The sequence below is a fragment of the Eriocheir sinensis genome, chromosome 63, assembly GCF_024679095.1.
Source record: "Eriocheir sinensis breed Jianghai 21 chromosome 63, ASM2467909v1, whole genome shotgun sequence".
Classification (NCBI taxonomy): Eukaryota; Metazoa; Arthropoda; class Malacostraca; order Decapoda; family Varunidae; genus Eriocheir; species Eriocheir sinensis.
This window is the reverse complement of record NC_066571.1, coordinates 6249513-6269545: the sequence shown is the minus strand read 5'-3', so window position 1 is coordinate 6269545 and position 20033 is coordinate 6249513. Positions and strand designations below refer to the sequence as shown.

General features: G+C 44.7%; 2 protein-coding genes across 4 annotated transcripts in view; one reads left to right on the top strand and one right to left on the bottom strand.

Moving 5' to 3' along the window:
- Positions 1-20033, top strand: part of LOC126986925 (FAD-dependent oxidoreductase domain-containing protein 1-like) — a 52780-nt gene that overhangs the window by 8441 nt on the left and 24306 nt on the right. For all 3 annotated transcript variants that reach the window (XR_007740030.1, XM_050843441.1, XM_050843442.1), the window contains exons 2-3: positions 946-1062; positions 2621-2809. The gene's annotated coding sequence lies outside the window, so the exon portion shown is untranslated. The remainder of the gene's footprint in view (positions 1-945; positions 1063-2620; positions 2810-20033) is intronic.
- LOC126986928 (receptor-transporting protein 3-like) lies at positions 2971-18437 on the bottom strand. Its single transcript, XM_050843447.1, has 4 exons — positions 17660-18437; positions 10395-10536; positions 8021-8191; positions 2971-5804 (listed from the first exon to the last, which is right to left on the bottom strand). The coding sequence occupies exons 1-4, from the start codon at positions 18019-18021 to the stop codon at positions 5619-5621; spliced, it is 861 nt and encodes a 286-aa protein (XP_050699404.1). The 5' UTR covers positions 18022-18437; the 3' UTR covers positions 2971-5618.

The following is a 20033-nucleotide window of genomic DNA, read 5'->3' as shown; positions in this document are numbered from 1 at the left end:
TCTTTTACTTTTTAAGACACTATTGTATTCTTGAGTAAGGTGACCTGTGTTCCAATGGACATAGTAGTTGGTGTACCTAAAGCATGAGTTGACCACAGCATTGCCTCACGATGTTTTTCTGTTTGCCAGTTTTCACCAGGATGGAAGTAAGTTGACTAAAGGTTACCTCCACCTTATTCTTACTGTATGTCAATCACTGTTTTTATTGCTTAGAGAAGAGTGCTATTTGTATTGTACAGTCCTTGGATTTGTGGAGTAAAAAGTATTTATAACATGTTTTGAAATTGTACTAACCATCTCAGAAAATCTGTTCGCCATATATGATTTATAGTTGAGTAAAAAATGTCATCGTCTTGCTCTTCTTCATTTACAACAGAATTTTCCAATCTCTCTGCGGCAACAAAATGGAAAAAGGAAGACATCGTGGCCCACTTTTCACTGACTCTTTTTGATATCTGTTTCCTACTCAGGTAGTTTTGATGCTCTGAGACTGTACTTCCACATATATCATTTATATATGAATCAGAGTGTTGTGAAAGAAGACAGTATTTAGTCTACTATCTTCTTTCTTTTTTGTATCCTTGATGCTGAAACAGAACTTTGTAGACTCCCTGCTCATCTCTTGCCTCTAGGATGGTTGTTTCTCCCTTGAAACCATTCTCATTTCCTTTCAACCCGGTAGCAGCGATGGGCCAAATTTGTGGCTTTACCGTGTAGCAGCAATGGGCCAAATTTGTGCCATGATATAAACCCCCCAAAATAGATGCTACATAATCTGATCACAAATGCTTTGATATATATTATGAAATGGCTTGTGTGAGGGGTGATTTTTTCTCATTTTTCTCGCTTGGAGGGACCATTAAGAAACATGATCCCCGCTGCTACCAGGTTAATATGTGTTGTAATATTCACAAAAACATTTCCCTAATTCCTTCGGTATTGCAGATTCTATGAGACCCTGTGAAGTAACAACACACTTCAGAAGCACTTTGAAAATCCAGAAGGATGCTGTCTACTTGCCATCCCTCTCTTGGTCTGTGTTCAGTGCTTAAACCTTGTAAGGTCAGTTGTGCATGCTTTTTCTGTTATCTAACATTATTTTCTTTTCCAGTTACTTTGTTTATGCACTTCTATGGTTATGGATTCGCCTTTGTAGTAAATTTCTTGTATAGTTTATCAGTCCTTCATACCCCCCAGAGGCAGGGCAGTGAGTTCATTAAATATCCTGTGATGTTTTGACACATGAACAGGGCAAAATACCTGAGCAGCCAGTCTTTTCTTAGTGTAGAGTGGAGTGCATGTGGAACCAAATGCTGCCCTGCCTTCACAAAGTGGCCTTGTTAGTACACCATATTCTCTTTTAACCATCTGTTTATGGTTTGACTTTGTTTAATATTTGTTTGTGGAGGAAATAAGAGAGAGGGCAGGTACTGTTGGTAGTATTTTCTTATTATGGTGATTTTTTTTTTCATTTTGTATGAAACATTTTCTCTAAAACACTGGCTGCCTGTTGTTGTTTCATTTTATGTAATATTTTTCTTATTTTGTGGACTATGGCAGAAGTGCTTATGGTTCCTGACCATCCCTTGTGTCCTTGCGTCCCTCCATTCCTGACTTGAGGCATCTGATGCACTCCTTTGTAGCTTAGAGAGTTTCGCATCTGGAGATATCCCACTGATCTGTAGGGCCATCTAGGGTGCCAAGCACATTATAACTATTTGAGACCATCATTGCATACTGAGAGGGGGTGAAACATTTGCAATATTGGTGGTCTCCATGAGTATGAGCGGGAGTGTCTACAGATGGTGAGGTTCTAGAATAGCATGGATGATGGTTAAAAGAGATGTTGTGAAGCATGTATGGGTGTGTGTAGCCCCAGTGTTAGACGTGTTAAGTGAATGTAGAATGTGGCACAACAATCATGACTATGTACAGTGGAAATGAGCTAGTATGTAAGAGGTGCGTGTGGTGTGTCAGGATGGGATGGAAAAAGTAATCAAAGTATGTAAGAGAGGTTTGGTAAGGATGTAACAGCCAAGGGAGTTGATTGAGGAGATTGAATTGGTAAAGCCTGGGGCTCTGAAATGGTTTGGACACGTAATGAGAATGAATGAGGATGACTTTGTGAAGAGAGTGTATGAGGGCAGGATAGAGGGAGGGGATGTCATGGGAGAACCACCAGTGAAATGGATCAACAGAGTGGATGGGTATTGAAGAAAGAGAGAGTTGGTAGGCAAGGAATGAGTGTGCTAAGAGGGAGTATACATGAGAAGGGAAAATTGGAGATGCTTTTGCCATGACCACCCCCTTAACCCGGTAGCAGTGATGGGCCAAATCTGTGGCTTTACCATGTAGCAGTGACGCGCCAAATCTGTGGCTTTACCGTGTAGCAGTGATGGGCCAAATTTGTGCCGTGATATAAACCCCCCAAAAGAGATGATACATAATCTGATCACAAATGCTTTGATACATATTATGAAATGGTTTGTGTGAGGGGTGATTTTTTCTCATTTTTCTCGCTTCGTGGGACCATTAAGAAACATGATCCCCGCTGCTACCGGGTTAAGAAAATAAGGATAAACAGTGACACTGAACTCAACTATAATTAATTCAATTTCAGGTTGGCAGTGGCAGAGTGGTCAACTCAAGGACATGGTGATTCTGGAGACCCGGGTTCAAATTCTGCTGCAACTAATTGGCAATTTTCAACCATCACTATACTGGACATCTGCTATCCAGATGTCCATCAATCCACTCTAACTTCTATTACTTTAGTCCCAGAGGAGCACCTGACGGCAACATGAGCCAAGTAGGTATCAAATTTCATGTTGTATTCTATCACAGCAGCCATGATAAATATAATTTTCCCTTGGCCACTGACAGGTTGGGGCCAACCATCATAGTCCTTCAAGAAAGCCCTGTGGCACTATGGGCCACATAGGAAAATAATAATCAGATGAATTTGTATTTTTATAAATGAATTATAAATGGTAGTTTAGTTTGAGTTTTTTATCTTTTTTCTGAAAACAGAAGTGGAGGTACAGATAAAAAGTAGGAAAACAAAGGTGGCTAGTTCATTGCATTTTTAGGATTCCGTTCATGAAGGCAGGACAGACTCCCTCCCTCCTTCATGTGCACCGGTACATCAGTTTTAATATAATAAAATTAATTGTCTTCTGTTTTTCTGAATAGTGAATGACATTTGAATACTAGAAACTAAAAAGAAAAGTAACCATAGTACTGTATGTGTGTGTGTGTGTGTGTGTGTGTGTGTGTATTTACCTAGTTGTACCTAGTTGTGTGTGTGTGTGTGTGTGTGTTTACCTATTTGTAGTCTACCGGGCCCGAGCTAAGCTCTAATAGTTCCGCCTCCATATCTACATTTATCCAGTCTTTCCTCCATTTGTTGGACATTGTTCGCCTCCACCACCTCTTCCCGCACGCTGTTCAATGTGTTAACACTGCTATGTGGAAAATTATTCTTTTTTAAGTCACTCAAACATGTTCCTTTATTAAGTTTCTTCCTATGTCCTCTCAGCCCCTGCATTCTCACAGTTAAGAAGAGATCATCTCTATCCACCTCATCAAACTTACTTACCAACTTATACAGCGTGATCAGATCTCCTCTCTCCCTTCTTTGTTCCAGTGTCGTCAAGTCCATCTCCTTCAGTCTGTCTTCATACGTCATATTCGAGAGTTCTGGGACCATTTTAGTTGCAATTCTCTGTATCCTTTCCAGCGTGTGTGTGTGTGTGAGTGTGTGTGTGTGTGTGTGTGTGTGTGTGTGTGTGATGTGTGTGTGTTGCCCCAGCATGCCAGCCCAAACAGTTTACACTTCACTCAGCATAGCTAAGCATGTAGTTGTGGCACCATGATTACATACCCCCCCCCAGCATAGTTACAATAGTACATGCATGGTGTTCACACCTCCAGCCCATCCTTGCATCCCTCTGTCACCACTGCAAAGCCGGCTGTGTGTCGTCACCTGCTGTACAGCTTTTGGTCAGTGGTTACACATGGACAGTATAGGGATGAGCTAGAATGGACAATCAAGTGCAGTGGGGCTGTGGGAGGGAGGAAGGCATGCAGTTAGCTAGTTCAGAAGAACAGTCAGCTTGAAAATATCGATAGAAGATAGAAAGAGAGGCAACATAGCGGTGGAATTTAAGAGGTAGAAGACTTTCAGTAAGAGGAGGAGAGCTGATGAGATGAAGAGCCTTAAACTCCACTCTGTCCAATAGAGCTGTGTGAGTGGAGCCCCCCCACACGTGAGATGCATACTCCATACGAGGGCGGACAAGGCCCCTATAAATGGAAAGCATCTGTGCGGGGGAGAAGAACTGGTGGAGACAATACAGAATGCCCAACCTTGAGGAAACATATTTAGTGAGAGAGGAGATGTGAAGTTTCCAGTTGAGACTGAGTAAGAAGGTCGCCAGTAAAACGCCCCTTGCGGAACCCATACTTGCGATCAGATAGAAGATTAGAAGTGGAAAGGTGCTTTTGAATCTTCCTGTTAAGGATTGATTCAAAAGCTTTAGATAGACAGGAAAGTAAAGCTATAGGGCGGTAGTTAGAAGGATTGGAGTGGTCACCCTTCTTAGGCACAGGCTGTATGAAGGTGTACTTCAAACAGGAAGGAAAGGTAGATGTTGATAGGCAGAGACAAAAGAGTTTGACCAGGCAGGGTGTCAGCACGGAGGCACAGTTTTTAAGGACAATAGGAGGCACTCCATCAGGTCCATAAGCCTTCTGAGAGTTGAGGCCAGAGAGGGCATAGAAAACATCGTTCTTAAGAATCTTAATAACAGGCATAAAGGAGTCAGAAGGAGGATGAATAGGAGGAATATGCCCAGAATTGTCCAGAGTGGAGTATTTACAGAAAGTTTGAGAGAAGAGTTCAGCCTCAGAGATAGATGAGACGGCGGTGCTGCCGTCAGGGTTAAGGAGAGGAGGGAAAGATGAAGAAGTGAAATTGGAGGAGATATTTTTGGCTAGGTGCCAGAAGTCCCGGGAAGAATTAGAAAAAGCAAGGTTTTGACATTTTCTATTGATAAAAGAGCTTTTGGTAAGTTGAAAAATAGATTTGGCATGATTCCGGGCAGAAATATAAAGATCATGGTTAGCAGGAGTGTGAAGGCTCTGGTACCTTTTGTGAGCTGCCTCTCTATCTTTGACAGCACGAGAACAAGCGTGATTAAACCAAGGCTTTTTAGCGTGAGGAGTAGAGAAATAACATGGAATGTGTGCCTCCATTCCAGAGACAATCACCTCTGTGATGTGCTGGGCTAATAGTATAATAGTACTACTATTTATAATAATGATAATAATAGTGATAGTAATAATAATAATGACAATAATAGTAATAATAATAATAGTAAAAGTAATAAGTATAATAACTCAATTATAAAAAAGTAATTATTAGAAATTTAAATTGATTGTTTTAGTAATTATGATTACATTAGTAATAATAATAAATGATAAGAGTGATAATGATAATATAAAGATCTGTTGTATGGAGATTCAGAAATAATGGGATCCCTACAATTAGCTGGACCAAACATGATCTTTGCTCTGTGTGTCTATCATTAGTTTTCTTGAGCTGCCTTTGGTCTGTTTCATGTCTGTGTGGCCGTGGGAGACTGCTGTGTCTTGGTAGTCTTGCAGAGGCCCTGGCGGCAGCCCTCACACATGTGGGTGTTGTGCTGCTGCCGTGGACGCCCGTGACGCCGGTCCCTGATCAGCGGCGGCGTCTGCAGCTTGTAGATATGATTGGCCACCTCATGGTACAGGTTGGTCATCACCTGCCAAACACAACGTGGCCAGTCTTCGTTAGCTCTCACACAAGGATAAAAGGAGACTACAAAAGGCCAGTCGGTCTACACGTGGCAACTCTGGAGAACCAATCATTTACCACCAGTCCCCCAATTTCTGAGTCTGTGCAATCTACATACATTTGTAGTGACTAAATAATTGCTTAGGGTAATCAGTTAGCCATTCTCCACTCTTCTCCCTTCCACTGGTCTGTGACTCCCTAGCAAACCACTGATAGAATGAATGGAAAAATTTATTTCTCTGATGCACAGTGAAAAGGACCAGCATGTGAAGCAGTTACTGAGCTGTGTGGCTGATGTACACACCATTGTACACAGGTGTATGAACTACGTCCTTAGAGCAACGGCCCAGTTCACGGCCCGGGATAAAGTAACTTTATCCCCTTGGATGTGGACCTCCTACAAGAAGGCATCACCAAGCTACAGAAGTGGACCAACAAGTAGCTGCTACAATTCAATGAAGAAAAATGCAAAGTCATGCACCTTGGGAGGGGAAAACCAGCATACCATACCACATGGGAAACACTCCACTATCCACCACAGATGCAGAGAAAGACCTGAGAGTATATGTTACCAGGCTACCAGTGAAGGTGAAATCCGTGCCATTCACAGCGGAAGGGTTAAGAAATATTTTTTTTTAGCAATTATCGATGTCACTACATTATTTACCCATAAGTGAAATCACAAGAGTAGACATTGTTTCATGATTTTCTAAAGATGCAAACAGAATAAGCTACTCTATTGAACACGATAAAATCTAAATAAAGTACGCTAGTGAACATCAGTCACAATATTGTTCTGATTGTAAACTGGGAATACCTCAATATTTTTTATTATGAATTAGGGTGATGAGGTGATATCATTGCATTCAGAATTTTGGTGTGTGGGAGGGCGAAGAAATGGAAGAGAGAAAATGCTCACGTGACCCCCCCCACCCACCCCCTACCCCGAGAGAGAGAGAGATAGAGAGAGATAGAGAGAGTGTGTCTGTGGGAGCACCAAAATCGAACCAATCAAATAATATGGAAAACCCGAGGCATTATTATTCATCAGTATGTAAATTAACTTGGGATAAACCCTGACGAGCCTCGATCACTGCGGCGGCACAGGGGATCAGGGTGGGAGAAAGACTGGTGGGTGAAAAAATATATTGCAAGTGAAGGGTGTCGAAGCTTGCCTGCCCACACGAGCCCCTTTCATCGTGCATATCTGGGGACAAAAGGCGAGGCTGAGAGACGCTTTTTTTTATCTTGATTGCTTGCTTGTCTGATTTTAGTCTTATCTTTTTTTTTTTGTCGAAGCTGAGTGATGCTTTTTTTTATCTCTATTGCTTGTCTGATTTTACTTTCTGATCTTTCTTTTTTTGTTAAGGTTGAAGGATATTTTTTTATCTATCACTTGCTTGTCTGATTTTACGTCCGTTCTTTTTTTTTTGTCAAGGTTGAGTGATGCTTTTTTTTATCTCCATTGCTTGCTTGTCTGATTTTACGTCCATTCTTTTTTTTTGTCAAGGTTGAGTGATGCTTTTTTTTTTTATCTCCATTGCTTGCTTGTTTGATTTTACTTCCCTCTTTATTTATCTTTCTTTTTTTTTGTCGAGGCTGAGTGATGTTTTTTTTATATCTGATGCCTGCTTATCTGATTTTACTTCCCTCCTTATCTTTTTATTTTTGTTTTTGAGTTGGGGCGGTGGAGACTGCGTTCTGATGACTTTTTTTTTATATTTGCCCGTGTTTGGATCTTTATATAGGAGAGGATGTTCCGGGATTCATCTGAGTTAAGGGAAGAAGCTGCTAGGAGGGAAAGGGGGGATTAGAATGACCGGAGGAGGAGGAGGAGAAAAAGAACAAGAACGAAAACAAACAAAAATCAGAACAAGAAAATGCAAAAAAGGAGGAAGAGGAAAAAAGAAGAAAAAAGGAATGACAAGAAGAATAAAAACAAGAAAATGAAAAAAATGAGGAAGAGGAAAAAAGAAGAAAAAAGGAATGACAAGAAGAATAAAAACAAGAAAATGAGAAAGGATGAAGAAGAGAAGAAAAGATTGTACTTAAAAAGAAAAAAACAACAACAAAACCAGAAACAGGCGAAGAAAACAAATGGAAGTGCACCTTTTTCTCATCATTCCCTTCTCCTTTGTTGTTTACTTGCAACAATAAACTATCAATCAATCAATCAATCCATACCTTCTGCGCCTCCTCCGGGTACCACATGGGAGTCTCGAAGTCGTCAAGATCACACTGGTTGCATTTCTGTCCGGTGAGGAGAAAGCGCACGAAGCCCTGATTGGAGGCGGCGTCCCAGCGGTAGTAGAAGACCACGAGGCCATACATGCTGGTCCACCCGTGAGAGCACCGCTGGGGGGCGAAGAGGAAGGGGGGGAGGTTTGATGAGGGTGACGAGGGTGAGGAGGTGGACGGGTTGAGTATTTACATGGTGCTACAGTGCTACTTCCACATGTATCCTTAGTTGTATAATCACACTATGAGCCGATTTCACAGTCCAACACAGTGTCTTCGTAACAGCCCGAACCAAATTATAGAGTCCCATACAATCCAACATGGTGAGGTCTTCGATGCCACACTAAATACACAAGACTTTTCCTGTATAGTTTCACCAAATTTGTGGACTTAAATATAAACACCAGACACTATACAAGGAAATTTCGAAGGCTCTGGTATTGGTTTGGGAGCTTACTAACCCATCATGGCGAACTGTGAACCTGGCCCTATGTACTGCCTGGGGGTTGGGATGGCATGTTCCTCCCTTCTCCTCTGTTTACTTGCAACTATAAACAATCAATCAATCAATCCTATCTCCCTACTGATATGTGGGGCCCTCTCTTGAGCAGGTCAGGTTACGTTAGATTAGGTTAGGCTAGGTTGGGTTAAGTAAGGATAGGTTGGGTTGGGCTGGATTGGGTTAGGTTGGGTAAGGTTAGGTTGGGCTAGGTTAGGATAGGTTATATTTGGTTAGGGTGGGTTAGGCTTGGTTAGATTACGGTGGATAATGTTTGGTTGGATAATACTGAGTGGGAATCACAATAAGAATATGATTAAATTCGGAGCTAGAGGAATAAGCGGACGGGGGGGGGAGAGGCAAGTAGGTGGACACACACACACACACACACACACACACACACACACACACCTCGTTACATGGGATTAGGATGATTCTTTGCGGATGTATTGGATGTATCAAGTAGAGAGAGAGAGAGAGAGAGAGAGAGAGAGAGAGAGAGAGAGAGAGAGAGAGAGAGAGAGAGAGAGAGAGCAGCATCCACCCACCGTCGCAGATTGCCTCCCTCTGCCAACCTTGTTACGACGGACTTATTAAGCAAACTGGAAGACAAACAGGAATGTCAAACGGACGACTTCAGGACTTGTTTGCTACCTGATGATGACGAATTAGGAAATGGGAGGAGGACGGTGGTGATGAAAATGAAGAAGAGAATGATATGAGGAGGAAGAGGATGGAAAGAAATAGAGGTGAAGAATTATAATGAGGAGTTTGCTACCTGATGATGACGAATTAGGAAGGGGGGAAGGACGGTGGTGATGAAAATGAAGAAGAGAAGGATATGAGGAGGAAGAGGATGGAAAGCAATAGAGATGGAGAATGGTAATGAGAAGGAGTTTGCTGATGATGATGACGAATTAGGGAGAAGAATTAAAGATAGTGAGGATGAAAATGAAGAGGAGGAGGAGGAGAAGGATGGGAAGCGACGAAGATGGAGAATGCGAAGCAGCAAGAAGATAAACATAAGAAAAGAGAAGAGGAAGAGGATTGAAATAAACAGATGGTGAATGAGGAGGAGGAACAAGAAAATAAACAAAAGAAGAGACAAGGGAAAGATATATGGAGGTAAAGGAGGAGAAGGAAAAAGACGAAGAAGAAAAATATAGAGAAGGAGAAGGAGGAACATGAATAAGATAATGAAGAAGAGGATAAATAGAAAGTAAAAAGACGAAAAAGATGAGGGGGAGAAAAAGAAGAGGAGAGCCGAGAGATAGATGACGAAGAAGAGGAGGGAGATCCAAGAAGAAAAAGAAGAGGGCGGAGAGAGAGGAAGGAGAAGCCAAGAAGATTAAGACGAGAAAGAGGAAGAGGAAATCGAGAAGAAAATGAGAAAGAGGGAGGAGGAGGAAGGCGATACAGTTAGAAAGAGGAGGAGGAGGAAGGCGATACAGTTAGAAAGAGGAGGAGGAGGAGAAGAAGAAGAAGGAGGAGGAGTAGGGGTGGGGGGTTAGAAGGCGTATATACTTTTGCCATGTCCTTGGGTGTGGTGTCGGCGGGGCCAAATGAATTAGAAAGAGGAGGAGGAGAAGAAGAAGGAGGAGGAGGAGGAGGAGTGGGGTGGGGGGTTAGGAGAAGGCGTATAGGAGAGACTCACCTGACATGAGAATCGTACTTTGGCCATGTCCCTGAAGACGAGCCAGTCCTTGGGTGTGGTGTCGGCGGTCCCAAATGAATTAGAAAGAGGAGGAGGAGAAGAAGAAGGAGGAGAAGGAGGAGGAGTAGGGGAGGGGGGTTAGGAGAAGGCGTATAGCAGAGACTCACCTGACATGAGAATCGTACTTTGGCCATGTCCCTGAAGACGAGCCAGTCCTTGGGCGTGGTGTCGGCGGGCCCAAATGACCATACGTGTGGCAGGTGTCTGAAGAGCAACTCGAAGTGTTGGTTCCACACCTGCTCGAGGCCGCTGCGGGGAGAACACGTGTCATTAACCTGTCCGTCTTCCTGCGTCTTGTTTGTTATCAGAATCATCCTTTTTGTTGTTATTATTTTTCTTGTTCCTGTTCTTATCAGTATTCTTATTCTTATCTTTTGTTTCTAATTATCTTTCCTCTTGTTATGATTGTTCTTATTTTTTACTGTTATTTTTTATCATTATCCTTCTCGTTCTTCCTCTCGTTGTTGTTATTATTAAAACGACCTCTACTACTACTACTACTACTACTACTACCACTACAACAACAACAAAACTAGACCTACACCATCTAAAACCATCGTATATACCGTTCAACTACCTCTCCTACATTCCTTAAACATAATTTCTTCCCCCCGAGCGCTTCTTTCACTTTCCCACAGCCGCATCGAGAGAGTTCAATTCCCGTGAGCGTCAGTGTTTCTCGCGTTGCTTTGGGTTAATACGTCGCTCGTTGCTGCTGACTGGCTTCGCGTAGTTTACATTTTGAGGTTTCTGCGCGATCAATATTTGCACATTTCCCGGGAATCCTCAAGGTCTGCATGTGATCGCTTCGGCTTGTGGCATATTTCCTCACCGGAGATTGTGTGTGTTATGTTATTTCCTCCTAGAACTGGAAGAAGTAAATGATGATGAGGAGGAGGAGATGGAGGATGGATGTGATGAAACAGGAAGAGAAGAGAGATGAAGAGGGGAAGGAAGAAGACGAAAAAGAAAAATATAGAGGAGTTTGAGGAAAATGAATAGCAAAACGAAGAAGAGGAGAAACAAGTAGAAGAAAATGACAAAAAATGAGGGACAGAAAAATAAGGGGAATATGTAGAAGATTATTTCCTCTGTAAGGTCTGGAAGGAATGGAAATAAAAGAGGAGGAAGAGGAGGAGAAGGAGGAAGAGGATGTGAGGGAGAAGTGGATAAGGAAGAAGAGGAGAAACAAGTAGAAGAAAATGACAAAAGATGAGGGGCAGAAAAATAAGGGGAATATGTAGAAGATTATTTCCTCTGTAAGGTCTGAAAGGAATGGAAATAAAAGAGGAGGAAGAGGAGGAGAAGGAGGAAGAGGATGTGAGGGAGAAGTGGATAAGGAAGAGGAGAAACAAGTAGAAGAAAATGACAAAAGATGAGGGGCAGAAAAATAAGGGGAATATGTAGAAGATTATTTCCTCTGTAAGGTCTGGAAGGAATGGAAATAAAAGAGGAGGAAGAGGAGGAGAAGGAGGAAGAGGATGTGAGGGAGAAGTGGATAAGGAAGAAGAGGAGATTGAGGGGGCCGTATTACTAAACATTTCGTCGTCCAAGGTCACCTATTTGACAAGGCTTTTAAAGGAGTTTTTGGAATTTCCTGTAGTTTTATGACCCTGGTGGCAGTTTGATCCTTCTTTTGTACCATGTACCTAAAAGACACTCATTAGAACCCGATTGACCCCCTCTTTGACCTTTAGAAATAGCCGATGTGAGAAGGAATGTGTCTTATAATACCGATCAGAGAGTGGTTTTGCATATTATTTAATTTTGCGGAATGAGTATTATTTCCTCTGTACAGTCTGGAAGGAGTGGAAATATATGAGGAGGAGGAGGAGGAGGAGGAGATGATGGAGGAAGAAGAGATTGATTGAGCCCTGTAGCATATTACTTCGTTTTTGGGAATATATAGGATTTTATTTCCTCCAAGGTCTGGGAGGAGTGGAGTTATATGGTGAGGAGGAGGAGGAGGAGGAGGCGAGGAGGGAGGAGGAGGGGGCGATGGAGAAAGAAGAGATTGATTGAGCCCTGTAGCATATTACTTCGTTTTGGGGAATATATAGAAAATGATTTCCCCCAAGGTCTGGGAGGAGTGGAAAGATATGAGAATTAGGAGGTGGAGGAGGAGAAGGAAGAAGAGGAGGAGAGACGTGTCACATATTACTTCATTTTGGGCAATATGTAAAGTCTAATTTCCTCTGTATGACTTGGATGAAAGAGGAAGCGAGAATGAAGAGGAAGAGGAAGAAGATATTAGAGGAGGAAGAGGAGAGAGATGAGGCAGTGAGGAAGGAAAGAGAGGAATTGAAGGAGGAGGATGAAGAGGAAGATATTACAGAAGAGGAGAGAGATGAAGGAGCGAGGAAGAAAGAAGAGAGGAGGGCGAGGAGAAGGATTAAAAAGACGTGATGGAGAGAGAGAGAGAGAGAGAGAGAGAGAGAGAGAGAGAGAGAGAGAGAGAGAGAGAGAGAGAGAGAGAGAGAGAGAGAGAGAGAGAGAGAGAGAGAGAGAGAGAGAGAGAGAGAGAGAGAGAGAGAGAGAGAGAGAGAGAGAGAGAGAGAGAGAGAGAGAGAGAGAGAGAGAGAGAGAGAGAGAGAGAGAGAGAAACACAGACGACGAGAAAGACAGCTTATGCATTAGCTAATTCCACTCCTCTCCTTGGAACAGCAATAAAAGTGGAACACACCTGGAACGATGAGTGAATGAAGGACTTAAGAGAATGGACGAGGGAGTAAAAAAATGACGCAATGAGTAGAAAAAGAGCGTATGAGTGAGTGAGTTATTATAAAAGCGTTGGAGCAGACGAGTGAATACGTGAATGAATAAGTGAATGAATGAGTAAACTATGGGTGAAGTGAAGGAGAAAGTGAGTGAGTGAGTGAGTGAGTGATAGGAAGGGAAAGAGGTAAGGAGAAATGGATATGAAAGCAAAGGGTGGAGGAGGAGGTGGAGGAGGAGGAAGCTGTGAGGCGCCAAGTCAGCCCTCGCTAAGCACAACACGGCATCACAAGTACTAATAGAGCCACAACGACATCGCAGAGACGCCATTAAGAGCTTCATATGGCAATAATTACTCTGAAGAACCCTGCTATAGAGCCTGGCGACGTCCAAACCATTAGATAGCTCCTGCCGTTAACTCTAGCGCCACAACGACATCGCAGAGCCGCCGAAAAGAACTATATAGAGAGTATCCCCTTTGAAGAACCCTGCTATAGAGCCTGGTAAAGTCCAAACCATTAGATAGCTCCTGCTGTTAACTCTAGCGCCACAACGACATCGCAGAGCCGCCAAAAAGAACTATATTGAGCAAGATCCCCTTTGAAGAACCCTTATAGAGCAAGATCCCTTTTGAAGAACCCTTATAGAGCAAGATCCCCTTTGAAGAACCTTTATAGAGCAAGATCCCCTTTGAAGAACACTTAAAGAGCAAGATCCCCTTTGAAGAACCCTTATAGAGCAAGATCCCTTTTGAAGAACCCTTATAGAGCAAGATCCCCTTTGAAGAACCTTTATAGAGCAAGATCCCCTTTGAAGAACACTTAAAGAGCAAGATCCCCTTTGAAGAACCCTTATAGAGCAAGATCCCCTTTGAAGAACCCTTATAGAGCAAGATCCCCTTTGAAGAACCCTTATAGAGCAAGATCCCCTTTGAAGAACCCTTATAGAGCAAGATCCCCTTTGAAGAACCCTTATAGAGCAAGATTCCTTTTGAAGAACCCTTATAGAGCAAGATCCCCTTTGAAGAACCCTTATAGAGCAAGATCCCCTTTGAAGAACCCTTATAGAGCAAGATACCCTTTGAAGAACCCTTATAGAGCAAGATCCCCTTTGAAGAACCCTTATAGAGCAAGATCCCCTTTGAAGAACCCTTATAGAGCAAGATACCCTTCGAAGAACCCTTATAGAGCAAGATCCCCTTTGAAGAACCCTTATAGAGCAAGATCCCCTTTGAAGAACCCTTATAGAGCAAGATACCCTTCGAAGAACCCTTATAGAGCAAGATCCCCTTTGAAGAACCCTTATAGAGCAAGATCCCCTTTGAAGAGCCCTTATAGAGCAAGATACCCTTCGAAGAACCCTTATAGAGCAAGATCCCTTTTGAAGAACCCTTATAGAGCAAGATCCCCTTTGAAGAACCCTTATAGAGCAAGATCCCCTTTGAAGAACCCTTATAGAGCAAGATCCCCTTTGAAGAACCCTTATAGAGCAAGATCCCCTCTGAAGAACCCTTATAGAGCAAGATCCCTTTTGAAGAACCCTTATAGAGCAAGATCCCTTTTGAAGAACCCTTATAGAGCAATATCCCCTTTGAAGAACCCTTATAGAGCAAGATCCCCTCTGAAGAACCGTTATAGAGCAAGATCCCCTCTGAAGAACCCTTATAGAGCAAGATCCCCTCTGAAGAACCCTTATAGAGCAAGATCCCCTCTGAAGAACCCTTATAGAGCAAGATCCCCTCTGAAGAACCCTTATAGAGCAAGATCCCCTCTGAAGAACCCTTATAGAGCAAGATCCCCTTTGAAGAACCGTTATAGAGCAAGATCCCCTTTGAAAAACCCTGCTGTGGAATCTGACACCGTTCAAATAGAAGCTTCGGCTATTAAGTCCGGTCCGGCGACGACCTGCGAGTATTCTCTACATTACATCCATGAGAATGACATAGAAGGAACTGAATGTCTGGCAGCGTGGAGAGTTCAACAATACCATGGGAAAGTATTTTACATTTTCCAACATCGACGTGGTTAACATTCCCGTGGTGCAGTAGTTAGCGTGCCTAGCTACGAATTCGAGGCATGGGTTCCAATCTCGACCCGGGCAATCGGCGTGCAGCTCACCTCACTGTTATTCCTTCCAATCTGGCTGTTCGGTAAATGGGTACCTGGGTAAACCCGCGAATGGTAAACTGTGGTAATCTGGGTGTCACAATGGCCCTGTGCTCCGTGGTAATACTGCTTCTCGTGAATATTTCGTCTCTGTCTAAGTCTGCCAGTCAATTTTCATCGTATTTAGCCACTAATATATTTCCGTATGTCTATTTCCTATATCTTGTTGCTAGGTCCTCTCTTCCTCTTCCTCCTCCTCTTCCTCTTCTCGAATAAGTACTTACCCACCACAGGCTCAATGGCCAATGCAACGGAGATGAGCACCACGGCCACGCGCAGCTATAGTATGCCCACAGCTTTACCTTTACAGTTCCATTTTAAACATTACCCTCACGACCTCTTTTGCATCAGCTTGGCAGGACTAAGCGCCATATTCTTAAACATTCCTGCGCCCAAGCTCACATATTTGACACAGGTTTCGTATGAGTTTGGGGGCATTTCCAGGGGTAGTTTAACGACCCTAGTTATAGTTTGACCCTTCCTCCGTACCAAGAACCTAAGAAAACACTAATGAGAACGCAATTGACGTCCTTTTTGTCCTTTTTAAATTGTTGATGTGAGAGGTCTGAGAGTCTGAGAATACCGACCTAACGCCCATATTGTTAACCCGTCCGCTGCGATTGGCACGGATTTCGCCTTCACTGTTCTTATGATGCGTGGCAGAACGATATCGTATGAGAGCCAGAGGGACACCGTCAGCATAGTAGCAGCATTAGTAAAATCAGCATAAGCGCCACACCAAACAGCATCGAGGCGCCATTTCCACCGCACTGGCCCGCTCATCCGTCACCCAGGGCACAAAATTGGAAAGTTGGCGTTTAATTAATGAGGAATGCGACCCTAAAAAATGTTGATCTGCATGATTGTTTTTATTAGTGAAAACAATCCCCCGTTTTTGACAGGCTGGCTGATTTTACAAGTATTAGGATATTGACATTCTCTCTCTCTCTCTCTCTCTCTCTCTCTCTCTCTCTCTCTCTCTCTCTCTCTCTCTCTCTCTCTCTCTCTCTCTCTCTCTCTCTCTCTCTCTCTCTATCTCTCTCTCTCTCTCTCTCTCTCTCTCTCTCTCTCTCTCTCTCTCTCTTTTCCATCATCATCATCATCATCATCATCATCATCTTGAGTCCCCTAATAAACGACACCTTGCCACAACCTATTCAATTTTGTCGCTTCATTTTCTGTACGATGTTCCTCTAAAGTCTAAACCTCTTACTTTCTCTGTTTTTAGGGATGTGCTATGCTTCAGGAAGGTGTGCAGGGCTGGCTGTTGGGGTGTAGGGAAGGGTTACAGGACTGAGTGTAGGGGTGTAAGGGTGAAGGTGTGTAGGGCTGTCTGTTGGGGTGTACGGAAGGGTTACAGGGCTGAGTGTAGGGGTGTAAGGCTGAAGGTGTGCAGGGCTGGCTGTTGGGGTGTAGGGAGGGGTTACAGGGCTGAGTGTAGGGGTGTAAGGGTGAAGGTGTGCAGGGCTGGCTGTTGGGGTGTAGGGAAGGGTTACAGGGCTGAGTGTAGGGGTGTAGGGGTGCAGGACTAGGGGTCACGTGAGCGGATGGCGGCACCCAGCCCCGAGCATGACCATCAGGCAGAGCGCCGCGCCGCCTGTTGTGGTAGCCGGCACGTGCCTCCCTCCCCGCCTTGGCCCTTGCATGGCAGTCCTCCCTTGCGAGTAGCGACCACAGCCACTCCGCCTATCCCCGCCTTGTCCACGGCCTAGGCAGACATGATCACCGCCCGCTATGACATACTGACTCGGGAAAATTATAATGCGACCGTGCAGCTGACCATTTTGACACACAGGGGACAGTATTAATCATGCATTTCTACCATTACCTAGGCCTAGTAGTAGTTTTATGTTGCCTGCTATTAATTTTCGCAGTTCTTTTCCAATGAACACTGTTATTTAAACCATTGTGGGGATGGCATTTCTCGTGTGTGGCGCTGGGTACATCACGGGCCGAGTTAGTAATGAGAGATGAACAGCATCTTCCCTTAATTCCTGCGAGACCTTCAAAAGTTTCGGGCACACGCAAGAATAACTGTGTAATGTCAACCTGGAATCCGGCGGCGATGTGTGCACGACGAGACATGCCAACGAGATTATTGTGTAAATATGGAGACTTGACTGTTAGTATTCTCTTTATTTTCACGTTAATGGATATTCTGAAGTTCTTATGGGAACGAATATTAATCAGTAATATTACCAGACTTCATATAGGTAATTCAGGGTAGCAACGGAGGCTCTTCTATATGGAAACGATTACCGTCCCATTACTCGAAGTTAAGATTATTACCAGACTCTTAATAGTTCAAGGTACCAATTGATAAGTTTCCTTGCCTCTGTACGGATATGCGATGGTTACTTAGATCAATACCAGACTTGAGATGGGTTGATTCAGGGTAGCCTTGTGCGCCAACCGGATGATCCCGTGACCGATAACTCCTATGCGCCCCAAGTTACCATGAAGGGCGCTGCTTGAGTCACCCCCACACTCACCCGTAGAGGTCGCCCGGCTCGACGGAGGGCGGCACGTAGTAACCCACGTGGAAGGAGGTGCGGGAGAGCTGCGGGAGGGGCACTGACGGGCACTTGGAGACGGGGGGCGAGTCGCTCAAAAGTTTACTCTGCATGAGCGGGGGCGGCGCGGTGAGGCCGTGTATGGCGCCGTAATGCCCGTGGTAAGGGGAGTGGTAGTTGCCGTAGGTGGTGGTGGTGGCTGCGGCCCAGGTGGTGTGAGTGTTTGGGTGGCGGGTGAGGCAGGCCACGGCAGGCTGGTGGTGAGGCTGGGGCGGGAGGCAGGCCACCGGCACCACCTGGTATGCCTCAGCGCCCAGCATCATCCGGCCGGCCAGGGACATTGTTCTTTGCTCGAGGCGGACTCTCTGAGGGCACCTGTCTCACCTTCAATCCTGGCCATCAGTGTGAGTAAGGTCAGCACACATGATACCTAACTTTGCGCCAGACAGTCAGAGTTCAGTAGTCTGTTCAGTGCCTGTTGACGCTGCCTTCCCTGTGTGCCGGAACAGCTGGTTTTGTCGGGGCGTCCTAAAGCTTCACTGAATCCCGCGTCACGTCCCTTTGGTGTTCAGGAGAGTCGCCCTGCAGGACGCCGCGCCGAAGCAGGCTCAGGACAGGGCGGCAGGACCGGCCCGGAAGGAAACGTGCACGCGTGGCGGCGGCGGTGGCGGCGACGGCGTGTTGACAAAACTGACGATAACGCCTGAGTGACGGTGTGAGGTGTGGACCCCCGCCCCGCCCCGCCCCGCCCCGCCGCAGCCTCCACCCTCGGCTGACTGACTTCACCAACACTTATAACGCTTCAATAATGCTGCACTACATTAATTGCTTCACATATAAATAATAAACCTTACCTACTTTTGGTCCTCTCAGAACAAAGAGAGTGCTGTATGTGGTGGAATCAGTTCGTCTGGAAACCAGTCACAAAGCACAGCTGTTTGCCGGCTGGACTTTGATCACTGGCTCGCTAATCACGGTGGCGCGCGGCCAATTAGTTGTTCTGACGCGTCTGTTTATCCTGCCGCAATGACCTGCCGTTCTGTGGTGATGTTACTGGTCTCCTGTATCTCGAACCGATGTCACCACCCGTGCCCGGCAACGCCTCAGACGGCCTCATAAGAGGTTCCTTGGGGCATGGGTTTGCCATATCGGCCGCGTGTTGCCGCGATGTGTGATTTCCAGGCCACAGAGGAGAGTCACAAACTTTGTGTCGTGGCTGCCTAACTCACGTCCAGCAACACCTTAAATAATTTATCAAGGACTTCGCTGGGTGAATGGGTGAGGCCACCCGAGTCGTTTGTGTCGTGGGCACCAAAGTCGTGTCCAGCACTTCACCGCGGTCTGTTCTTTAAATTCCGCCTCAATGTTATTTCCCTTGCTGTCTTTTATGGGTATTTTCATGCGAACTGCTCTTTTGAATTCGATAACTGCATGCCTTCAACTTTCCCTCGGCCTCGTTGCACTAAACTTGCTATCCAAGCTTATCTGTACTGTCCAGTTTTCTAATGCATCATTTAAAATCGTACTTCTTACCTCCCATTCAATGCTAGATTATGGAACAGCCTTCCTTCGGTTGGACTTTTCCTCCCTTCGGCTAAAATTCTTTCATGGTAAGGGTGGGGAGCATCAAGACTTCTAGCCAACCGAAGTTGATATGATTCGTTTTGGCATCCTATGTACTTTTGTCCTGGAGGAGCGTTTTGCGGGTTTTCTTCTATTTTATTTAGCCCTTGACCTGCCTACTGTGCCCCCCCCCCCCAAAAAAAAAAAAAAGAAGCTTAGGCTGTCCCGTAAGTGGTTCCTAGTGAGCCTGTGTGTGTCCACTTGGCCGCGTGGTGCCACTTGCTTCATGAGGCCTTATCGGAGTGTTTCTGTGAGAAGTGCTGAGCCCACACATAGCCGGCGCTGGACTCGTGGCTTCCTGGGTCAGCATATTTCAGCAGTTATGGGGTGAGGGAGTGAGGCGGTTGTGATGGTGATGGTGGTGATGGTGGTAATGGTGGTGACGGGCGAGAGGCAAGAGTGGTGAGGGTGGCAGGAGGAGTGGTAATGATTGTAGTGGTGATGACTGTGTTTGAGGTGCTGGTGGTGATGAGGAATAAAACTTGTGATGAGGATGAGAGTCGATGATAAGTGATGACGCTAGAGAGGCTTGGGTGGTGAGGAACACACACACACACACACACACACACACACACAAGGGCTGACCACTGTGCCCCTCAAGATTATGAAGAGGCACATTAAAAAAAAAAATAATAATAATAATAACATCTAAAGAAAACGAGGATTTCCTCACGAATAATATCTGTATTTAATGCTAGACAATAATAAAACTCGTGTCAAGGGAAAACGG

Bases quoted from the DNA above. Each gene is read 5' to 3' on its own strand.
- LOC126986928 (XM_050843447.1), bottom strand. From the start codon at position 18,021: ATGTCCCTGGCCGGCCGGATGATGCTGGGCGCTGAGGCATACCAGGTG. The intron at 8,192-10,394 runs GTGAGTCTCTGC...TTCGCCCCCCAG, and splicing joins AAGTACGATTCTCATGTCAG to CGGTGCTCTCACGGGTGGAC. The intron at 5,805-8,020 runs GTATGGATTGAT...TGTGTTTGGCAG, and splicing joins ACCCGGAGGAGGCGCAGAAG to GTGATGACCAACCTGTACCA.